The sequence below is a fragment of the Opisthocomus hoazin genome, chromosome 2 (genome assembly GCF_030867145.1).
Source record: "Opisthocomus hoazin isolate bOpiHoa1 chromosome 2, bOpiHoa1.hap1, whole genome shotgun sequence".
Taxonomy (NCBI): Eukaryota; Metazoa; Chordata; class Aves; order Opisthocomiformes; family Opisthocomidae; genus Opisthocomus; species Opisthocomus hoazin.
The window spans coordinates 23502954-23524885 of record NC_134415.1 but is presented as its reverse complement, the minus strand read 5'-3'; the positions used below and the strand labels follow the sequence as shown (position 1 = coordinate 23524885).

At 39.3% G+C, this 21932-nt stretch overlaps 1 protein-coding gene across 1 annotated transcript in view; it reads right to left on the bottom strand.

The window, feature by feature from the left end:
• THADA (THADA armadillo repeat containing) overlaps nucleotides 1-21932 on the bottom strand; it is a 170004-nt gene that overhangs the window by 87360 nt on the left and 60712 nt on the right. The window contains exon 29 of the mRNA XM_075412893.1: nucleotides 8590-8758. Coding sequence (XP_075269008.1) covers nucleotides 8590-8758 — 169 coding nt within the window. The remainder of the gene's footprint in view (nucleotides 1-8589; nucleotides 8759-21932) is intronic.

Here is a 21932-nt window from a genome sequence, read left to right as displayed (position 1 = left end):
CTACAGGTTTCAAAAACAAAACAAAAAAGGTTAAAAACTTAAACCAACATTCCTTGCACCAGACTTCACATTCTTATGCTAAACAGAACTGTCTGTTGAGGTGGATTGAGAACTGGCTGAATGGCAGAACTCAGAGGGTTGTCGTCAGTGGCGCTGAGTCTAGTTGGAGGCCAGTAACTAATGGTGTCCCTCAGGGGTCAGTACTGGGCCCAGTCTTGTTTAACTTCTTCATCAATGACCTGGATGAAGAGTTAGAATGTACCCTCAGCACCAAAGATGACACCAAACTGGGAGGAGTGGTAGACACACCGGAAGGCTGTGCTGCCGTTCAGCAAGACCTGGACAGGCTGGAAAGTTGGGCAGAGAGGAACCTGATGAGGTTCAACAAGGGCAAATGCAGGGTCCTGCACCTGGGGAGGAACAACCCCATGCATCAGTACAGGCTTGGGGCGGACCTGCTGGAGAGCAGCTCTGCGGAGAGGGACCTGGGTGTCCTGGTGGACGACAGGTTAACCATGAGCCAGCAGTGTGCCCTGGCTGCCAAGAAGGCCAATGGCATCCTGGGGTGTATCAAGAGGAGTGTGGCCAGCAGGTCGAGGGAGGTTCTCCTTCCCCTCTACACCGCCCTAGTGAGGCCTCATCTGGAGTACTCTGTCCAGTTCTGGGCTCCCCACTCCAAGAAAGACGAGGAGCTACTGGAGAGAGTCCAGCAGAGGGCTACGAGGACGGTGAGGGCACTGGAACATCTCTCCTATGAGGAGAGGCTGAGGGAGCTGGGCTTGTGCAGCCTGAAGAAGAGAAGGCTGTGAGGGGATCTAATATATACTTACAAATATCTGAAGGGTGGGTGTCAGGAGGATGGGGCCAAGCTCTTTTCAGTGGTGCCCAGTGACAGGACAAGGGGCAACGGGCACAAACGGAAGCACAGGAAGTTCCGTCTGAACATGAGGAAGAACTTCTTCCCTCTGAGGGTGACGGAGCACTGGAACAGGCTGCCCAGGGAGGTTGTGAAGTCTCCTTCTCTGGAGATATTCAAGACCCGCCTGGACAAGGTCCTGTGCAGCCTACTGTAGGTGACCCTGCTGTGGCAGGAGGGTTGGACTAGATGACCCACAGAGGTCCATTCCAACCCCAAACATTCTGTGATTCTGTGATTCTGTTTAAATTAGTGAACATTAAAATAAAAAACAAAAACAGAACAAAAACCAAAAACTCCAAATCCACTTCATTGAACCAGCCTACTGCTATAATATCAGTTTAGCTTGCCGAAACTACAGAATTTTGTGGGAAAAAGTAGACTTAATATTCAAATTTTCTCCACACTAAAGAGTAACTAACTGCTGATTGATGATACTGGAAACAACATTAAATAAGTGGATTTCCTTTTTTATCTTCATGAAGTTTTAACCCTGCAAAGTGTAATAAATTCTCTCTGTTCCATCTGGCTCTTGCCAGTTATATTTTGTATTTCTTTATGAAGAGGTCATCTGCACCCCCCAGACAGAAGGAGATAACTGTTTTTCTCTTGTGCTGCAACACACTGGCATATGGTCAGGGAACAAATTTCAGAATAAATCAGTAGGTGTTACAAAGTAATAGCAGCAAGTGGGAAGACTGCAGTGAGCAGAAGAGATTCTACCAGCCAGACCTCACACAACAAAATGGGGGAAAGGAGAGAAATCTTCCTATGGACCAGGGACCACAGCAGACCGGGCAGAATTTCTGTGACTGAGTTAGAGCAGTGGCCAAAACCAGTCACAACAGGAAGGATCCACCTGCAAGGACATGATAAGCCAGCAGAGGTTTTTTTATTTTATTCTATGCAGTTGTTTGATTGCTTGTACAAAGTACCACCAAAATGTAAATAATATTCGCGAACAAAGCAGCTTCCAGCCAGAAATTGTTCCTCAATGATATGTGCAGCTGCACAACCAGCTGGGTACTTCTATGAGAGCTGTATCTTGGACAGCACAATCCATCTCCTGATGGAGGCAACAAATGTAGGCAGAAAGTGCATTTAAAGTCATGTAGTTCCCTATTTCCATATGTAAGCAACAAACAATGAGGGAAAAGTCACCGAATCCTCCTTTCTCCTAATCTGTGCTCAGAAGATGCCAAAGGGAATGCAAAATGCTCTCCAAAAAGAAGGCACTGCACAGTGAATGAGACAGATAGGGGAAACAAATTTTTTTTTGTACTGCTCTGTATACCAGTCTCAAGCTAGACACAGTCAGCACTTGGTTATAAATCCACACAAGACCTTTACAAAGCAGGTTACCGCTTTCAACATTTCAGAAGTGTCCAAATCAAGGCAAAGAGAAATTAAATGAAAACACAATGCCTCTTTTAATAACCTTCATTTATCTGATCCCGTATGTTCTAAAAACGTGTAATTGTAGGCTTGCCAAAGTGAACGTGAGGAAGACCAATCTGATAACATACAAGATAATGACCCAGTTGATGTGCAGATTCTTTCATTTGAAAAGAAATAAACCTTAACAGCAATTACATCTGCTCTATGATTAATTGCAGCTGTCCAGTGAATTGTTCACGATATGAACAGTATGTAAGGGTATGTACACTCTCATTAGAGTACAGATTTTTCCAGTGCACAAATGTGAGCGAGATTTCTGGAAACTAATGAGTGCAGAACTGTGACTGAAAGCTCCAGTCATACTGCTGCTATTCTCCTGTTCTAATAACAACTAGATTCTAGGTCTAGGCACATCGCACAGCCTTTGAAATCCCGCATCAATCATGTTAACTGATTGTCACAAGATAAAAACAAAAGCTGAAGTCTAACATCTGCTTTCCTTGGCAAACCAATCTGAAAGTTCAAGCATTTGGGAGGTTTTACTCATTATAAATAATCTACAACCAGATGAATTAAAGGTGCTGCCTTGTTTTCCGGGCAAATCACAGTTAGGGTCCCTGTAACTTTCATTTACTTTAAAGCACCCAAAGTCCTTCTCTGGAGATATTCAAGACCCGCCTGGACAAGGCCCTGTGCAGCCTACTGTAGGTGACCCTGCTTTGGCAGGAGGGTTGGACTAGATGACCCACAGAGGTCCCTTCCAACCCCTACCATTCTGTGATTCTGTGATTCTGCGAGATGCAGGGCTGCGATCTTGTTGGGATCACGGAGACAAGATAGGATAGCTGACATGTTTGGAGTGCTGCAATGGAGTGATACAGGCTGTTCAGGAAGGAGAAGTGGGGAAGATGAGAAGATAGAGTTGCCCTCCATGTGTGAGAGCAGCTGAAATGCATGGAGCTCTGTCTGGGAACAGATGACAAGCCAGCTGGGAGCTTACAGGTAAGGACTAAGAGCAGACCAGTATGGGTGACACTGTAGTGGGTGTCTGCTGTAGGCCACCAGACCAGGAAGAATAAGAGGCCACCTACAGACAGCCAGAAGTAGCCTTGTATTTGCAGGCCCTGGTCCTCACGGTAGACTTCAGCCACCCTGATATCTGCTGGAGGACCAACACAGCACAGTACCAGCAATCCAAGGAGTTCCTGCAGAGCATTCATGACAACTTCCAGACAAAAGCAACCAAGGAGACAACACGGAGAGGAGCTCTGCTGGACCTCACGCTCACAAACAAGGAATGACTCCTTGAGGATGTGAAGGTCAAAGGCCACCTTGCCTGCAGTGACCATGAGATCATGGAGTTCAGGATGCTGAGAGGAGGGAGCAGGGCATAAAGCATGATCACAACTCTGGATTCACGAGAGCATATTCTGGCCATTTCCTGGGTCTGCTTGGTAGAGTCCTGTGGGATAAGGCCCTGGAGCGAGCGGGGTCCAAGAAAGCTGGTTGATACTCAAGGACCACTTGCTCCAAGCTCAAGAGCAGTCCACCTCAACAAGCTAGAAGCCAGGCAAACACACCAGAAGGCCTGCATGGATGAAGAAGGAACTCACAGCAAAACTCAAACATAGAAAGGGAGCACACAGAAGGTGGAAGCAGGGACAGATAACCTCGGAGGAAAACAGAGACACTGTCCAAGCATGCAGAAACAGTCAGGGAAGCCAAAGCCCACCTGGAGATGAATCTGGCTGAGGTAAGGCTGACCAAATGTCATCTTCATCTCGGTCTTTACTAGTAAAGCTCGTGGTTAGGAATAACACAGGCCCAAGTTTGCTTTCACTAGTATGCCCAGAAGGTTACGTTCTTGGACTCTGTTCAGTATAAAGTGTAAGTGTACAGAATGTGTTATCTAAATTGTATATAAAAACTGTTCAAAGTTTCAATCAGTTATTTCCAATCCAAGTAAAATTCATGTTTATGATGTTTAACCCTTTATTTGCAATAACAATCTTAAAAACTAATAAAAGCTATGAATATTATACCCACAAATCTATGCAAACAAGAATTAATCAGGTGCAGACTGATGGAAATAAAACGCACCAATCACTGGCAGAATCAAAGAATCATTAAAAAAGAAAGGGAGACTAGCAGGAATCTGAAGTGTTCATCTGCCTATCTCCCATGCGCAGTCAAAATCTTACATACATGATGGCAGACCCATCTAGCCTATTTCTGAGTGCTAAACGTTAATCCATCCTTAATGTTAGAAGGTAGTTTCCAAAATTTAAGCTCATATTTGACTATGTTAATGAACTAATGGAGAACAGCATATCCTCCATTTTCCAAGACTAAATATGTCTGTAGAAATCTCTTGAAGGCTACAGCCAATTTTTGCCCTGGCCTTTCCAACTTCCTCTCTGCATGCTCTTGCTTCAGTATATTTCTTCGTGCTTTGCAGTCAGTAAAGAACTCCTAACTTGTCCAAGCTGGTGTGTTATTACACTTTCTATCTATTCTGTGTTAGATCGATTCCTACTTCAGCAGTTAATTGTTTACCTGAAGAACTACCAGGTCTCCACAATTCCTTTTTCTACATAGGGCTCATTTCCATGCAATCTCTCTCTATGAATCCTAAACTTAAGCAAATCTTGAGCTTTATTGATGTTTGAATGTCTTTGATTAACTCTTTAGCAAGTGTTTTGCTCAAGACATTCAGGCTTATTGCAACTGCATAGAATTAGACAAACTGAAGACAAGACTGGAAGCTTTCATAAACATCAGGATTCAAAACACACTCTTTTACATAGGTGTCTTCCTTAACCAGGTCTCTCAAAACTACTGTAAAGACTGTTGTCTATGACACTAGACATTTCTACAAAAACACGGACATAAGAAGGGAAAGCAGACTATGTCCCTGCCTGCATGACTTACAAATGCCACTACAAGTCAAATCAGTACATTGCAATTACTACTCGCAAGTACAGGTTATTGAATAAAACATTTCTGTATTCACAGCTTAATTCTGAATTTCTCAATTATTCTGATCAGATGGAATACATACTGCAGGAACTTCAACTCTGAAGAGGCAGAAGGTAAAAGAAAAAAACATTTTATGCTCTGATAAGGATACCTCACAACCTTCCCAAATACCAAGTTCCTTGGCAACTGCCAAAACTCAAAAAGTTTCACAAACATAAAAGCTTCCCTAGTTATAAATTCTGATACGCTTCCGATGTCTCTACATAAAGCTCGGGGCGAGCTCTTCCTTTCAGCTCATCAGCTAAACAAACCAGATCTTAAAACAAAAGCAGCAAGAAGTGTTTCATCATTCAAGCAGGTCACTAGAAAATTTCTGCATTTTCTTGTGGATTACAAACTTGACTCCATCCTTTTGTACCCCATGCCAGTTTGGACTATGACATGAAGTAGAAACTGCACTCATAAAGGAAACAGTCAGCACAGAACAGATTTTTCTTTGTCTTATTCAAGTCAATGCATTTACTTATGATGTGAAACTACTCCGTAAAGAATATCATCCTTTCCATAAGAGTTACAGAACAGTAGTATTCCTAGAAAATTCTTGAAAAGAATTCTTCTACAAAACATGTAAACCATAGGATTATTTTATTCTCATGCACATTCACATTCCTATATAAACTGAGCCCACAGCTATCACACTGGGGAGGAAAAACCATGTCTTCACATAATGCAAAGGTCTGAAGTTAAACATAATACATCAGCATCCACTGTCAAAAAAAAACTCCTTGTCAATCTCACGTTTTGAAAACCAGGCCATGTTTGGACAAGCACTCCATGCTGAAATCTTTTTGAACGATCTTTCTATAAATAACATTTGGCTTGCAAAAGATGAAGTGATTACATAACTTTGAAACACAACCGAAATACATCTTCAAGATTCATTACATTTGGCACTGCCACATAAGGTTTAAGTCTGAATAATTCCAACTTTGCTGTTCCAGACTTGATAGCATATGAACATTGAAATAAAAATCAGGCAATTAACTTAGCTTCTGACTAATGGGACCAAACAAATGAAATTACTAAAATCCATTGTCATAAAATATTTGCCTTGTATTGCTGTGAAAATCTAAATCTTACCGAGTTTTGTACAGACTCACTCTTTTTGGTAGGGGTTTTTGGTTTTATTTGAGATCAAAGAGGAAGATAAATTCTCTACCGTGTCACAGAAATGCAGTGCAAACAGTTCCAAACACTGCCAGATCACTGTCTCTTCAAGTAAGCCTTCAGAGAAACAGAGCTTTAACCAACAGTCCTGTAACATATTTTTCTACAGTTCAATGAGCCTCAGCAGCAGCTTTGCAAGTCCTGTCCTAAGTAGATAAAAAGGAAACTGAAACCATGCATTCAACAACCCCTGAAAGTCACAGTACTTTGCTCTTTGTACTATTTACAGGAGATGCATGCTAACTACCTGTTGAACTACCTGGCATTAGTGTTTTAGAGGCAGAACATCAAACACCACCACCTCCCTTTTTGCACATCTTTATCACCCTACAGTATTTCTTCTGAATGTTTTGTTATTTTTAACTAGCAACAGGTACTTCAGCATTTCAGTCATAAACTAAATTTGATTAACTATTAAATGAAGACTTTGCACAACCTTGATTCACAAGTCATAAAAGTAAATCCCAAGACAAATGTGAGAGACCAAACATCACTGAAATGTTATGGTACAACTGTCATTTTTTCAAAGAATGTCCTACTCTGACAGCACCAGTTTCACTCTGGTGCAGTACCAATTGCAGAAGTAGATCCTAGAAGCAATCAAAACTGACCAAAAATCACATTAATGCCCTGAGAATAAGAATACCTCCTGCTCATAGGTATGGCAAAGAAATCCTCCTAGCCTTCTGCATAAATTCTTGTTAGCAACACTGGATTAAAAAACAGACCATCATCTGGGCTCTTTCAGAACAAACTCTCCATTGCTTTTTTTTTTTTCCAGGTCACTAAAAATAAGGCAGTGGCTTTATACACTACAGCCAGTCCATACCCTCACAACCACAGTTACAATTATTTTGGAGAACAAGAAAGCGCTTCCTTCTCTCTGTTGGAACCACCCTCTTCTCCTAATGTTTCAGGAGGGACTCCTCCAGCTCTGTGACCCACCAGGGCTGCACAGGTTGATATGATGACGGCAATCCCCTCCTTCCCACACAGAGACAGCAGCTCTTAGCTGGGCTAAGCAGCCCTTAGCAAGGGCTAAGTACTTGCATGTGTACAGGCACATGGACTGACTTTCAGAGCAGAAAAGACTGGACACAATCATCCCACATCCTGGGACAACTTTCACTATAACCGATCATCAGCCGAAACCAGACTCAATTGCCTGAAACCCTTTACACATAAAGTTAAAAGTAACAGCTCTAAAGGTACTTCACCCACTTCCCTGTCCCAGGTTTCCCGTAAGGTCATGATTTTAAAGGGAAATAATATGCTGGAAAAGATACACCAAAAAACCAAAACAAAACGGCACACACCCTACTGCATACTTTACAATGGGAATGTGTACCTAGTTAGCTTGCCAACTAAGCCAGACTTACAGAGCTGATCATGTACAATATGGCTTTGTTGGAGGGTTGCTCATGAAAAACAGGCAATAAAAATGGGTAACTTATTACCATGAGAGCTTAAAAATCAAACACAGTGAACCGACTGCCATAAACCAAAGGAATGATATATGGCGAATGAAGAAATTTCCGATTCCAAACGGATAGCAAGCTGTTCCCCAGAATGTTTTCAGAAGAATAAAGTATAAAGCTTATCACAACTTGTACTGACAGGAAGCTGCCGCTGTAGCAGGAAAAGCAAATGAAGAAATATATAAACATGTAGGTAAGTAGCAAGTCTCAGTATCTACAACACTACTGGCACTTGGAGTTCAGCTTTGCCTCAGATTTGCTCTGTGATTTTGGGCAAGTCACCTGGATCTCTCTGTAGATATGTTTAGATAAAGGTATTTGCTCTCAAAGCACTTTAATCTCCAGAGATGAAACATGATATGAAACATAAATATTGATATTTACTGCTTACAGCCTTCTAACAACGGTTGAAATGTGAATTCCACATTTTAACATCTGAGAGAATTGACTCAAAACCAGTCTTCCTATGTGTTGACAACGTGTGAACATTCAGCGCAACTCACTGCATGTTATCTGGCTATGAAGTATGACCAAAAATATCCAACAAAAACCCCACAGTAGAAAACAACCAACAAACCCCCAAAAACTTACTTGCAGAAGTGTTCCATGAATATTATTCTGTCGTATGCTAGGACTGGTAGAGTCTGGAAGCCCCTCCAGCAAGGACAGCACTGTATGTGGTACTTCATTTACCATAACAAATGGAACGAGGGCCCGACCTGACATCTCACGTGAACGGTACACAGGAGAGTGCCCACACCTAGAAAAAGCAGAAATACATATTTTTTTTGTCATCCAGCTGCAATCTACTGCTGTTGCTAAAACAAAACAAAGGATCATACAATGAATGCTAAAACACATTTCTCATAAATCACATGTACACTCTTTCTTCTCAGTAGTGAGAGAGTATTTGCCCAAAAACATGTCACACTAGAGCCATGCTGGAGGCTTTTTCCCTTCAGAAGTTCCTGTTTACATAAAGGTAAATTAAAAAAAAAAGAAAAAAGAAAAAAGAAAAGATGCAATTATGCCATAAAACAGATAAGTATATGTTCCATCTTTGTTGATGTTTATCTTACTTTCTATATTCACGTTCAAATGTATTATGAGTTTGACTTCTGCACTCTCTCAAACAAGCCCTGCAGCTTCATGCCTACGTATTTAAAGAATGAAACAAAAAGGTATTCTAAGTTTTCAAATACCTCTAGTAAATTTAAATCAATACTCAAAGTAGTTGTTTACTTTAGTTCACATCAAAGAAATACAGAACACGGTTTCCATCTTGAACCAGCAGCTGAATTAAAACAGGGTTTTCAATACAAGACAGTAAATAGACTTAACTGAAAAAGCGTAACAGTTCTGATATTTTACTCATGTTAGGCCACAGTAAGCCTGAAAAACAGAGACCTCCTTTAGAGGAAGCAGAGAGCTCTGCTACCCCTGAACGACAGGCTTTTGTGGGAGTTTTCATCCTCGCGGTTTGGCAGCATGTTTTACCCTCCACCTCCCCACATCTTCCCTGACAGGGAATAATTTTCAGAAAGAGCTCTTTGCGTTTCATAGAATAGTTTGGGTTGGAAGGGACCTTTAAAGGTCATCTAGTCCAATCCCCCTGCAATGAGCAGGGACATCTTCAACTACATCAGGTTGCTCAGAGCCCCACCCAACGTGACCTTGAATGTTTCCAGGGATGGAGCATCTACCACCTCTCTGGGCAACCTGTTGCAGTGTTTCACCACCCTCATTGTAAAAACTTTCTCCCTTATACACAGTCTAAATCCACCCTCTCTCAGTTTAAAGCCATTAAACCTGTCCTATTGCAACAAGTCCTGCTAAAAAGTCTGTCCCCATTTTTCCTATAGGCCCCCTGTAAGTACTGAAAGGCCACAATAAGGTCTCCCCGCAGCCTTCTCTTCTCCAGGCTGAACAGCCCCAACTCTCTCAGCCTGTCCTCATAGGAGAGGTGTTCCAGCCCTCAGATCATCTTTGTGGTCCTCCTTTGGACCTATTCAAACAGGTCCATGTCTTTCCTGTGCTGCAATTCAATTTCTTTTCTGAATTTCTTTTTGAATTTCCTTTTCAAAGGCTTGCTGTCCTTCAAAACAGAATGCAAAAGTGGAGCAGTCCCAACTGGAGGCTTTTCCCGATGGAAAAGCTTTAATTCTGTATTAACAAGGTGCAATAAGAAAGTCAGCTTAGCTCTTATTAAAAAACTCCCTTTTTTTAAAAAAAACAAAACCATTTTAATTCTACTGCACAGTAAACTGAAACCTGAGAAGTGACTTGTCTGCAACCATTCCTTTATTTCTGCTAAACAATGTTTTCTTAACCAAGAGATTCTCACATGTAGATGTTCTTCCCAAACACAAGCAACACTGATACTGCAATGAATGCCTAGTTTTCAATTAGCTACAACTGTATACTCAAGAATGTTCTTTATTTTGTTCATGACCTTTTAAAAATTCCAAGGAATCTGACATGTCTTCAGAAGGAAGAGTGGAAAATGGGTAAAATGCCAGGATTTCCTCTAACTTGTGCAAGGGTACTTTCCAACACTACATGATCCAGAGGGGGGGGTTTCTCTTCAAATACAGTGCAATGAATTAGAATGGAATTCTGTGGGGTTTTTCCTAGTAATAAAAAATGGAGTTAAGAACAGTTTTTAGATAACCCAATTTTAACTTTGTTGTCTTGTAAAAACGGAGCTTAAAGACTTGTAACACATGCACATCCATATATGGAGATACAGTATTTTACACAGAAATTCTGTTCCACACTGTTATTTTATAAAATTTATTATGGAAATAGAACTACTCTATATTTAGAAAGAAGAAAATAATTCCATGCTACAGGCAAAATTGTCCGAGCTGCTTAAAGTCTGGGTCCACAACAGAGACTGCCACCTCGGCATTTATACTGAATGTACACAAGGCGAAGGTGCAATTCTCAAAACTACAGACAAGTCTAATCTTTACCTCTGCCCCAAACCGTTGTTCTCTGTAAGAGCCTCAGCAGCCGAGTGTTACCCCACAGAGAAGCCTAACTTGGCCCCTCAAATTCGGTTCTGTTTTGCATTCTAAATCAGGAGGCAACATCCTCCTCCTCCTCCTCCTCCTCCCCCGAGCAAGCAGACGGGTGCCCGGTGGGTGGAGAACTCGCCCAGGACACAGGGGACCCAGTTCTGCAACTTTCTGTGCCTGAGGGAAACGCAAACCCTCAGAAGGGCGACCCAGCCACCATGCCACGCACCTGCTGTACGCTAACGCAAGCTTCTCTCCCTACAGATTGCTACACAGGGTGCAGCGTGGTCACAGGGCCTGACATCTTACCGGAAAGCCGCAGAAGAGCAGTCCTGCAAAGTAATTACTAAGGAGCAAAAGCATCACAATGTTCAAGAACAATAAAGTATCTGCTTTATAGGAACATATACAGCAACACATGGAAAATATTTCACATTGGCAAATAGCTTACCAAATCTGAATGGGGTTAACATTCCTACTGTTGTTTCTCCTTTTTTTTTTTTATTTTTTTTTTAAATCTCTGAACACTCAAAAGAAAATTGGTCTGCTCCCCTCCCAAACAGTACTGATAACATTTCAAAAACACTCCTTCTTTCACACACACACATGCAAGATACGATGCCAAGTCACCACTAGTGACCTATCCCTGAACTTCTGCATACCCTGAAGGCACTTATGTGTACATCTTTCATGTTTTGAAGGCACTTGGCTTCATTCCTGAATCTTGCAAGAAGTTTGCCAGGAGAAGGTCAAAATACACACTACTTTTTCCATAACCTGTAACAGCACCCTAGATTAAGAACAGGCAGTACTGATTTTTACTGGATCACACTTAGATATAATCTCCTACTTGTAAATAAAACTAAACAGGATCAATTCTCAAAAAGTCAGAGGAAGAGCAAATACAAATAAAACAACTGAGTAACACAAAACAACAATCTAACCCAATGTAGCACTTTTTTGTTTATTGTTGTACCAGCCTCTGAGATCAACTATACACCTTAACAGTGAGTCCACTCTGTGTATTCTTCAATATTTATCTTATGTAGGATTTAGCAGCAAGTATGGGAAGCAATCTCAAAAGCCATATCAAGAAAAGTCATGACACAGTTATGGCAATCACTCTACCTCATTTTGTACCTGCAGCAACATCTAGCAGCTTAAGGGAAGAAATATTTTAAGGCTGTTAAACTGTTCTGGTGACTCCTCCTGCAGCAGTTTAACACACTGCCATCCCTGAGGTTGGTTTCACTTATGTGGTGGCAGTTGCCTTGCCAGGACATTGGCAGAATGGAAAAAGACCCCCAACCTTGGCCATTTCACCAGCCAAACTCTGAGCTTCACCTGCCAACAACATGATTAAAATCTGTCACAGGCTGTCTCTTCTCTGCGGGACAAGTATGAGCAAGGGAGTCTTGCATTCATTAGGGTAGGGGCGGGGTGGGGAGGGGAGGTGTTTCAGTATGTGACATGCAGACCATATATAAATAGACTTTAACATCTAAGAAATATCCAAAGTGTCATATGTAAAAACATACAGTATGCCATGCCAACCTAATTTTATTACATCTCAAGGTAGCAATAAGCAATGAAATCTGCAAAATCCTCATGTGATAGACTTCCATTAAATCCTGAGGGCTATTAACAACTGTTGAAGTAGTATTCCATGTTGAACTTGGTACTGTTTATCTAGGTGCACGAGGTATTGGATGTAAACATGTTTACTTCAAACAGTCCATGATCAAGAACAAAAAGTCAATAAATCTGAAAAAGTTTCACTTTGTGTAACCGTAGATTCAATACATTTCCACCACTCCCAGCTTTAACACTTAGATCCTGAACAACCCTGCTGACTGACATAATTTATGACCAGCTCTCATAAGGCACAAAGATTCTATACTCCTCCGCACACATCAAAGTACCTAATTTATTACTCTGCCTACAAACAGCACATGAGCTGTAAATAAAAATATCTTAATTTTTTTTCTTTTAAAAAGAGAACTGCAGGTGTTTCTTATGTGCTTATTTTTCTCCCTTTCTTATTACTCCCCCTCAACAGACCTTATATTACCCAAATTAACAAACCAAGTAAGGATTACCTTTTATATGAAGGTCACAGAAACAAATGAGTAGGATTAATTTGAAAAATCACACCCATAGCTGAAAATATGTCCATTATATTAAGTAATACCTACAGTTGTTAGAAGAAGGATTAACAAGGAGAAAAATATCTATTTCCAAGTTTACTGGATGTTGTCACAGCTATCTGCATTACTAATTATGTCACTGCTTATTAACAATACAGATAATTATTCCTACAGTCCTATCGACAGTACTGCAGCATCACAATTTTCATCTCAGCTGAAATACATTCACATACACCGCCTTCACAAAGCATCGGAAGAGGGAATCGGGAACAGCAGCCATGAAAACGGGACTGAAACAATGGGAGAATAGACTGAACATCATGGAAGGTAAGATTCTGCAGAAGGGGCCTCTGATCTTGTAAGCCAAACCAGGTACCACTCTATCACCATCACAAAAAGAGTTTGGAAGAAGGCAGCAGCATGAGGCAGGAAAGGCACTCTTGCAATTCAAACAAACCAACACTGCCTGCTAGTTAAAGCATTTTACCAGCCTCTAGGGTTTTTAAAATAGAAAACTGACTAACAAGAAATGAACAAATAAAAATCAAAAAGGTGGTATCCTTTAAAACCTGGAGCTACTTATGCCACAAAGTCGTAACAAATGCACTGGAAAGAAAAAAAACGTAGTAAGACTTCTGTCTGATTCTATACAGACACAGTGAGTTGTATGAGAAAGATTTTCTCTTTCCTCTACCATGTGGATATTAGTTCAAGTCACATTATCAGTTCTGAAGTGAGAATTAAAACCAAGATACTATATCAGGGGAAAACATGGATGGGGATCACAGAGAAATGTATTTAGCAACAGATTCAGTTCCTGTTAGAAAGAGTTTGGTTGTTAAGATTCAAGAGTGTTGTACTGTCTATTAAGTGAAATAACTAAAAAAAAAAAAAAAGACATTTTTAAGAAAAAAAGTCATCATGATTATATACCAGCTCATTTTTTTCCCTTCATATTCTCTCCTGAAGGACTAAATTTAGCAACTTTCAAAGTTCAAAACTTACAGGTTTCCAAGCAAAGAGAGGTCCAAAAATAGCATTAAAAAAATACACTCATGCTTCCACACAATTAACATAACTTGGACTTCCATACTGGGGACAAATCAGCAGAACAGCACCTATTCATTAATGTGAGAGAAAGGATTCCCGCAACATGAACAATAATTTGCTATACACATACTTAAAGTTTCTTTTATTCATTTATTGATTTGCTTGCTTTGTATTTTTCTTTTAAGGAAACACAGCTATTTTCCATTTTGTTATATTTCTGTGTTCCTTAGCAATCCAAAGCATTTAAAATTTAAAACGTACTTAACTGTGGAAACCTGTACTGTAATTGGCCTGAAGACAATTTTTTGTTCTTTAATCTGAAATTAAGAACCAGAAAATCCCCAGAATAATCTGAGTTTTGATATAGCACCTCAATATTTACCTGACAAGTAGAAAAACACTACAAAACTACGATTTGCCAGAAGTTTTAGATCTACAATCAACACATGAATGTAGTCCAGAAAATGTCTAAACACAACCACGGACAGACACAGATCAAGTTTAATTTCAGGTTATTTATGCAGTACTAAACCTCAAAATTCTTATCTTTTTCCTTTAGAGTAAAGTTAATGGTTGCCCAAACTTCTAGTCTCTTTATACACTGTGTTAAGTATTTTATTCTTCCAACTTGGGCAATTAAGATAAAACCTTATGTTTTCATAAGGGCAGCGTTTTCCACACAAGCACTTAATGAACTGGAGTAGCTGTAAATACTGCCGGAACTACGTAGGCAAAGTACACAAACTTTTATTTGTGAAAGCTGTCCACAAGCTATGCCAGTTGTTTCTCCAATATGCTTCCAAGGGCTTTCTAGGAAGCAATTATAGACATTTCTCTCCTTGTCACCAAGACCTAGGTTACTGTAAAAAGTGGCCAACTGATACCAAGCCGAATGAACAACAGAAACTTGAATTGCTGTGGTTCAGCCAGCCAACAAACTAAGATCTCTAATGTGTAAGCCTAAGAAAACTGTTACTAATACTGTATGTAAACTTTAGATCAACAGAAATATGTTCTCTTCAAATAGACGTTTGCTATAGAACATGCTGAGACAATTTAAATGGCATATCTTTTCTTGTATTCCCACCAAGAAATCTCAAATAATATCTCCAGGTAGCTAACCTCTAGGTTTATTTAACTATTTGTTGCAGTCACATGAGGTTAGAGCCCCCTTTCATCAGTTTTTCGTTCAGCATTCTGGAGAAAAAAAAACAACTGCTCTTAACTCCAGGTCATGTAAAAGAAAAAAATTCTATTCACAACCGTATTTCAACTTTGTTAATTTATGAAAAGTTACTACGATGTTTCACAACTGCACAAAAGCAGCCAGCCCACTGCCAAAAAGCCTTCCAGATATTGACTCTTCACAAACTCATACTGTTCTTTCTAAATAATATTGGCTTAAAAAATATCATTATACTTGGCTTTCCTTGACATACCTACCATCCTCTGCATAGTTAATGCATTATTTCTCTTTATTTTCATGTTCGTTTCTGCAAATACTTTTGCAGAACAAGCTAAATGTTACCTCGAACAGCAAAATATTTACTACCTGGCTAACTTTAAGTATGTAAATGAATAATACAGTTACTTCACCAACCATGTGTTGACAATTGAGCACCCCATCATATTTTTTACTGGATCATATTTCAAATAAGAAGTAGTATACATCAAATTTTTAACCTAGGATCCCAGACATCGGCCCTCTTTAGAAGTCTGCAATACTGGTGAAAGGTATTGTTACTCTCAGTGCTCATCAACGCCTCTCTACTAAAAATCACCTTTTATTTCCCATTAATCTGACTGCTCCCTACAGTTTATGAATATTTCCTAAATGGCTTCAGATAATAATCTGCCAATGAGAAGCAAATGGACCAATGAACACAGTAAAAACTGGAATAAGGAATCAATAATGAATACCTAGGGTTTGTAATATTTCCATCAGCACATGGAAGGAACGTCTGTTCACAGTTTAAGAGAAAAGGCTGAAGAATACAGCAAAGAACCCACAAGATGTACAACGATTTTTAGTTGATCAGAAGGTCTTGAACAGCCTACGGCCAATCAAGCAGTTTGCAGTCTTCTCCAGCACTACAATCTGAACTTAATCAAAATGGAAAAAAAATGACAGTTTACCATTTCTTATTTAAAAATGCTAAAAAAAAGTCTGAAAAGCTTCTTATTAGTAAGTACTTATGATGCTTTTAAAGATCAGTACCTATCACTATGCCATCATGATTGCACAGAGAATAGACCCTAAGTAGAAATGGAAGAATTCCAAGCCAGTGCCAACTCACAAGAGAGGAGTTCTGCTGGGAGGGGAAACACATTCCTCTCCCTCCCTCTTCCTCCCCCAACCATGCAAAATTTCTATCTTAGATGTCAAGCAAGAGATTTAACAGTACAAAATACAGTAAGAATCTAAAAAACAATGTATGTTTTAAGGGCGTACGTTGCTCCTTTTTCCAAATACCTATACCAGCTCATTTGGGAACCTTGCCTATAATCAAAAGCGTATCTCTGTGTTCGTATTGCAACAACAGGTCAATCCCATAAGCTTCTCCAGTAAGGACAGGGCATTCCAATCGGTAAGAGCCTACTCCTAGCATCACAGGGATTTCAAATAATAAATTATTGCAGACAGTTATAACACTAAGCACTTATACCTATCAGACGTTAGATTGAGAAGAAAAAGTAAAGACCAAGACAAAGGAAAAAAACAGAGACCAAAGACTAAGAAGATTTGCATGTGATACGGAAACCCAGGGAGATGCTTTTATAAACAACCATAAGCAAGAGCAGCTATTTTAATACAACCATGCTGCAAACACATGTAGTATTTTTCATCCAATATGAAAAGGCATTCCCACAAAAGCTCTTTGCTTATCGGACCCCTGGTAAGATTCACAATCTTACATAAACGACAGTTGAAAATGTGCAAGTTTTAACATTAATTCTTCTATTGGTGCTATGCCACACTAAACTAAAGCAAAAAAAGGAGAAAGGCAGAGGAAGCACACTTCGCACAAACATTCAGCTATCTTGTTTGGCCACTTACCAAAAGATACCAGCATTTAGCCTACAGAAAGTCAGATACAGGATGATGTACTAAATCCACATATGCAATTGTGCATGTGTGAAACAAAACAAAAATCAGGGAAACCGCTTTTAAACAACTTGTATAACAGCAATTTTAACAAAGCATACATGAATGACTTCAATCAAGCTCTTCCCAAACAAACTGAAGATGTCTTGTTATCAGAACTCCCTCACTCCCCTGTCTCCTGTGCTCTTTATTCAGTGTAAGGTTTTAAACTTCTTTCAAAGTCTCACAGACACTTTGGATTTTACATTTTAATTTTGTTTCATTATTACACCATCTAACCCCAGACCCAGTTTGCAGGAAGCCTACACAAGCTTTGTCACAGAGCTACGACAGAATAGGACGAGACACCTGATAGACTGGATACAATTTAACATAATTAAACACAACACAGAACAATAAAACTAATAAGCACAGGTCAACAAACATTAACTTTTTTGAAAGAGTAACTTGCACACCCACATGCAAGTAACATTATTGATCAATGAATATTTAAATTCACAGCACCTTCTAGAATATTAATACTTCTGTACTTGGGTCTTTTCCCTTAAGATGTTTCCTTAAGAAGTGAGTACTCAGAATTGTAAAATAGTAAGACACAACTGTGACTCCTAGAGACCCCCAGAATTCATGGTCAGGTGCTCCACTTCCTAAAAAGCTACCATAAACCTGGATCAATCTCGCTTATTTAAGAAACATTTTTCAAACTGCCTAAAACATAGAATTCAATGATTTGCAACATTAGATCACACAGCTTACTACAGTAATACCGTAATTTTACGTGTGCATCTTTACATAATTGGATTTATTGTTCAAAAGCAAAAGATGTGAACTATGGCAATAATATTTACTCCTTAACTGTACTGAAGTAAACTAAGCAATGAAGACTGAAAGGAATATGTAAGGAATTTGTGAACATAAGTGGAAAAAGAACAGGAAGAGAAAAAACAGGCAAATTTGCATCAGAACGACACGTTGATTCTTAGTAGGAACGCATCAAAGAACTAGAGATAAATCAGTCAATGGCAAGAGACAGCACAATAATGTAAATATACTAAGTATACCTGGCAATTGAAAGCCATATTTGTGGGATATGGTATTTTGCAACATCATAAAGTTGCTTCATTACCTAAGAAAGATTGTAAACATTTTACTAATCAGAAAACTATTGAAAACAATTAGGCCTTTGTACTAGCTTCAAGCAGAGTGCAACTGAAGGTCTACTTTTACGTTTCCAGCAAGTATTTTTAAAGACAGATTTTGATTCACTTTGCCCAATAAACACTGCAAAACAAAATTAAAAGAGATTAAAATTCAAGTTCGCATTTCGATTAGAAATTTGTATTTTGAGTAACAGCATTTTTTAAATTGCTTTCAAAGCTTGTTGGTATCTGACAATACTTAATCTTCGCATAGCATTTTGTACAGAACAATTTATGGAATCTATACATTATACACTGAATCTCTTGGACTTCACTGAAGGAGTCTAATCTTTTATAACAGAAACCCATATCCTGCTTTTAAAATTTAAGAAAAATCTTCTGTAACCTCATATTAGTCTGGATTGGCATCTGTTAAGATTTAAAAAAGATTCAACTATAAGTCAACAAAACTTAAGTGTATTTACTCACTGAAAAAGACCAAGAGGACTGCATTGCTTGTGTGGACTAAAGACTCGAGTAGAATCATGGCCTCTAGGATTATTTGAGCTTTGCTATCACAGCTACTACGATAGCATCTGAACTGCCAGTTTGCTCATGGCTGATGTGGATTTTCCCTCTCCTGCTCTAAGCACTCTTTCAGGAATGAGTCACAGTAACAGGGCAGCCGACAATGCTCCATCCTACAGAAAATTCTTCCTTGCCACATACAATTTTGTTTTCCTTACATCTTAGTGTCTGTCATTAGCTAACAGAGTCACAGTAATTATCCTTGTATATCAATTACAAGCTCACTCAAGTGCAAAAAACAACATATCACCGTATCAGTTTGGGGTGGTGGATGGAGGCGGGCAGGAGGGAGAAGAGCACAGCAGTAAAGGACTAGTGCTTCCCATTGCCACCTACCCCGGTCCCCGATTGAAAACACTGCCACCTATCCTGGTCCCCAACTAAAAATAGCATCAGGGGATTTGGGAGTTTAGCCTCTCCATTTTACAGAAAGATGCTAGTTACAAAATTCTGCACAAGAAAATAGTGCCTGTTTCACAACTGTGTTAATTTCATGGAAAGATGTTCTCATTTCTAGTTAAATTGCCCTCAGACAGCGAGTTTCTTCAATGATTTGCAACATAATATACCTACAAGCAACCCTGCTTTGAAATGTATTTATTTGACAAAGTCTTCAAGGGGAAATTTCAGTAAGAATTAAAAAATTTCGTCAAGTGGAAGACAAGGCACATACACCCAGAGTTTTAAAAATCCTTACACTGTTTGACATTTTAAAGCCATTTTTTTAAAAAACATCTTAAAAGATTACAAAGTCACACTCCTAAATAGTTCTAGACTTCAATTAGTGAAAAGCACCCAAGTCAATATAGCAATACCTGTTTTACTCCTTCAGAGCATTCAGCCCAGAGCATTTAACACTAAACAAGCACTCTGTCAATGCCATGGTATGAGAGGACATAAAGTAACCAAAATTTAGATCATTCTGAAGAGATTACAGGTCTTTGAAGGGGAGAGGGGGAGGCGAAAGGGAGGTTATGTTTTTGTTTCATACTTAAAACATTACCTCCCAATTACCTCCCTTGTTAATCAAAAACATTCTGTACATTCCTTCATCTTAGAAAGTAACCATTAAAGCAGACCTATCTAGCTCTTAAAAAAGTGAGGTAATAAGTTGTGAATCAAAGTGTTCCCTTCCAAATAAAACATCTGCAAGGGGAAAGGGGAAAAAATAACTTTTAATAGAACTGCAGATAGGTAATCAAATGCCCTAGTTCAACAGCGAGCAACAAGTATGCACACAGAGATTGAGATTTGTCCTTGCAGCATTTAATCCTACTCATATTGTGCAATTCATCTCAGCACGGTCAGAGCAACCACAGCTCTACTCCCACTAGATGGAAAATTCCACTCAGGCTTAAGCAAAACTCCTCAAAAGCCCAATGTGAGCTCTTCCTGCTAAACTCGGTTTTGTTCAGAGAACTGCTCCTTCGCTTGCAAACACAGTAAGTGTTCTGTCCATCCTTGTTGTGGTTCAGTCCTCTCAGAGCAACAAACGAATGCCACTTTATTGTGGGTTGAGCCCTGGAAAGCATCTGAAGATCAGTTATGGGTTATACTCACCCTTCCTCTCTCCCTACCACATAAGAGCTATCTTTTCCTTGACAGTGGTACAGCAATAGAAATGTAAAAATCTCAAAGTAAAAATATGGCAATTTAGGGTTGTAATTGCATTGGGCTACCATGTAATTCTATGTATACGTAGGTGTTATATAACACAATAGTGTATTGTGCAATTCAAAGGAACAGTTAATATATACAACGTAAAGTCTTGATGCATAGAGCCTCTGGCACCAGCCCTTCTCTTTAATCCTACGTGGTTACTTCACAACAATCTTCACTACCACCTTCCAAAGGACAATCAGATGAACAGGAAAGAATTTTATTTTAGTTCATCTGTTCCCACAGAATGGAAAATAGGAAGGGAAATAGCAGGGAAAATAGCAACATATTTATCTTACCCAGGTAAATCACCCCTACCTATTCCAGCTAATGCAGTCAGACCGAACTGAAAACAATCATAGTATTCACAGAACAAGGGCCTAACAGCTCTACACATAAATACTGCCAGTAACAGTACACTGAGCTATATCATAAATACATACATACACCCCTGTGGAAATCCTTGGTATTGTCCCCTGGCAACCATAAAAAAGTGCTGAAGCTTTGCTAAGTAGCCTATCAGAAAATGCACATCTGTACACCCACCTATAATTTTCTGACTGAAATATATAAGAATTTAATGCTAGCCTTATTCCTGTATCCATAGCCCTTACTCCAGATTCAACGGAAAGAAAAGACAGCAAAATATCATCTTTATCTGCCACACCACTCCTCGTTGGGAGCAGAGTTAAAGGAAGGTAGGTCCAATGACACAGGTCTCTTAAATGTTTCAGTTTCAGATTGGGTTTTTCTCCCCACATCTTCTGAATGGATTTAAATAACCTCAAGAGAATAAGCTAATTAAGAGTGAAGAGTTATTTTGCTGGTGTATGTACTTTGCCAAACTTAGTGGTCATAATATAAAGACAAAACTCAAAAGCTGTAACCAAGAGCTTCTCAAGAGTTAAATCTATTACCAGTATCAGAAACTATGCTGAAACATTAAATGAAAAAAAAAAATAAAAAAAAAATAAATGAGCATTCTCTGCTGTATTAACAAAGGCATAAATCCAAAGCTAATCAATGATGTAACTAAAAAAGTTTTAAGCACGTTCCCAAAAAGCATTTAAGATTCAAAAACAGCAGAAACCTAACCATTACTGTTAAATATAGTCCATTTAAAAGCTCTTAATACAGGTTTTTTCCCTGAATAAAAAACGGTAGGTTATTATTTATCTTGAAAATTCAAAAAAACATCATAAGAAGTAAGAGATACATCCCATCT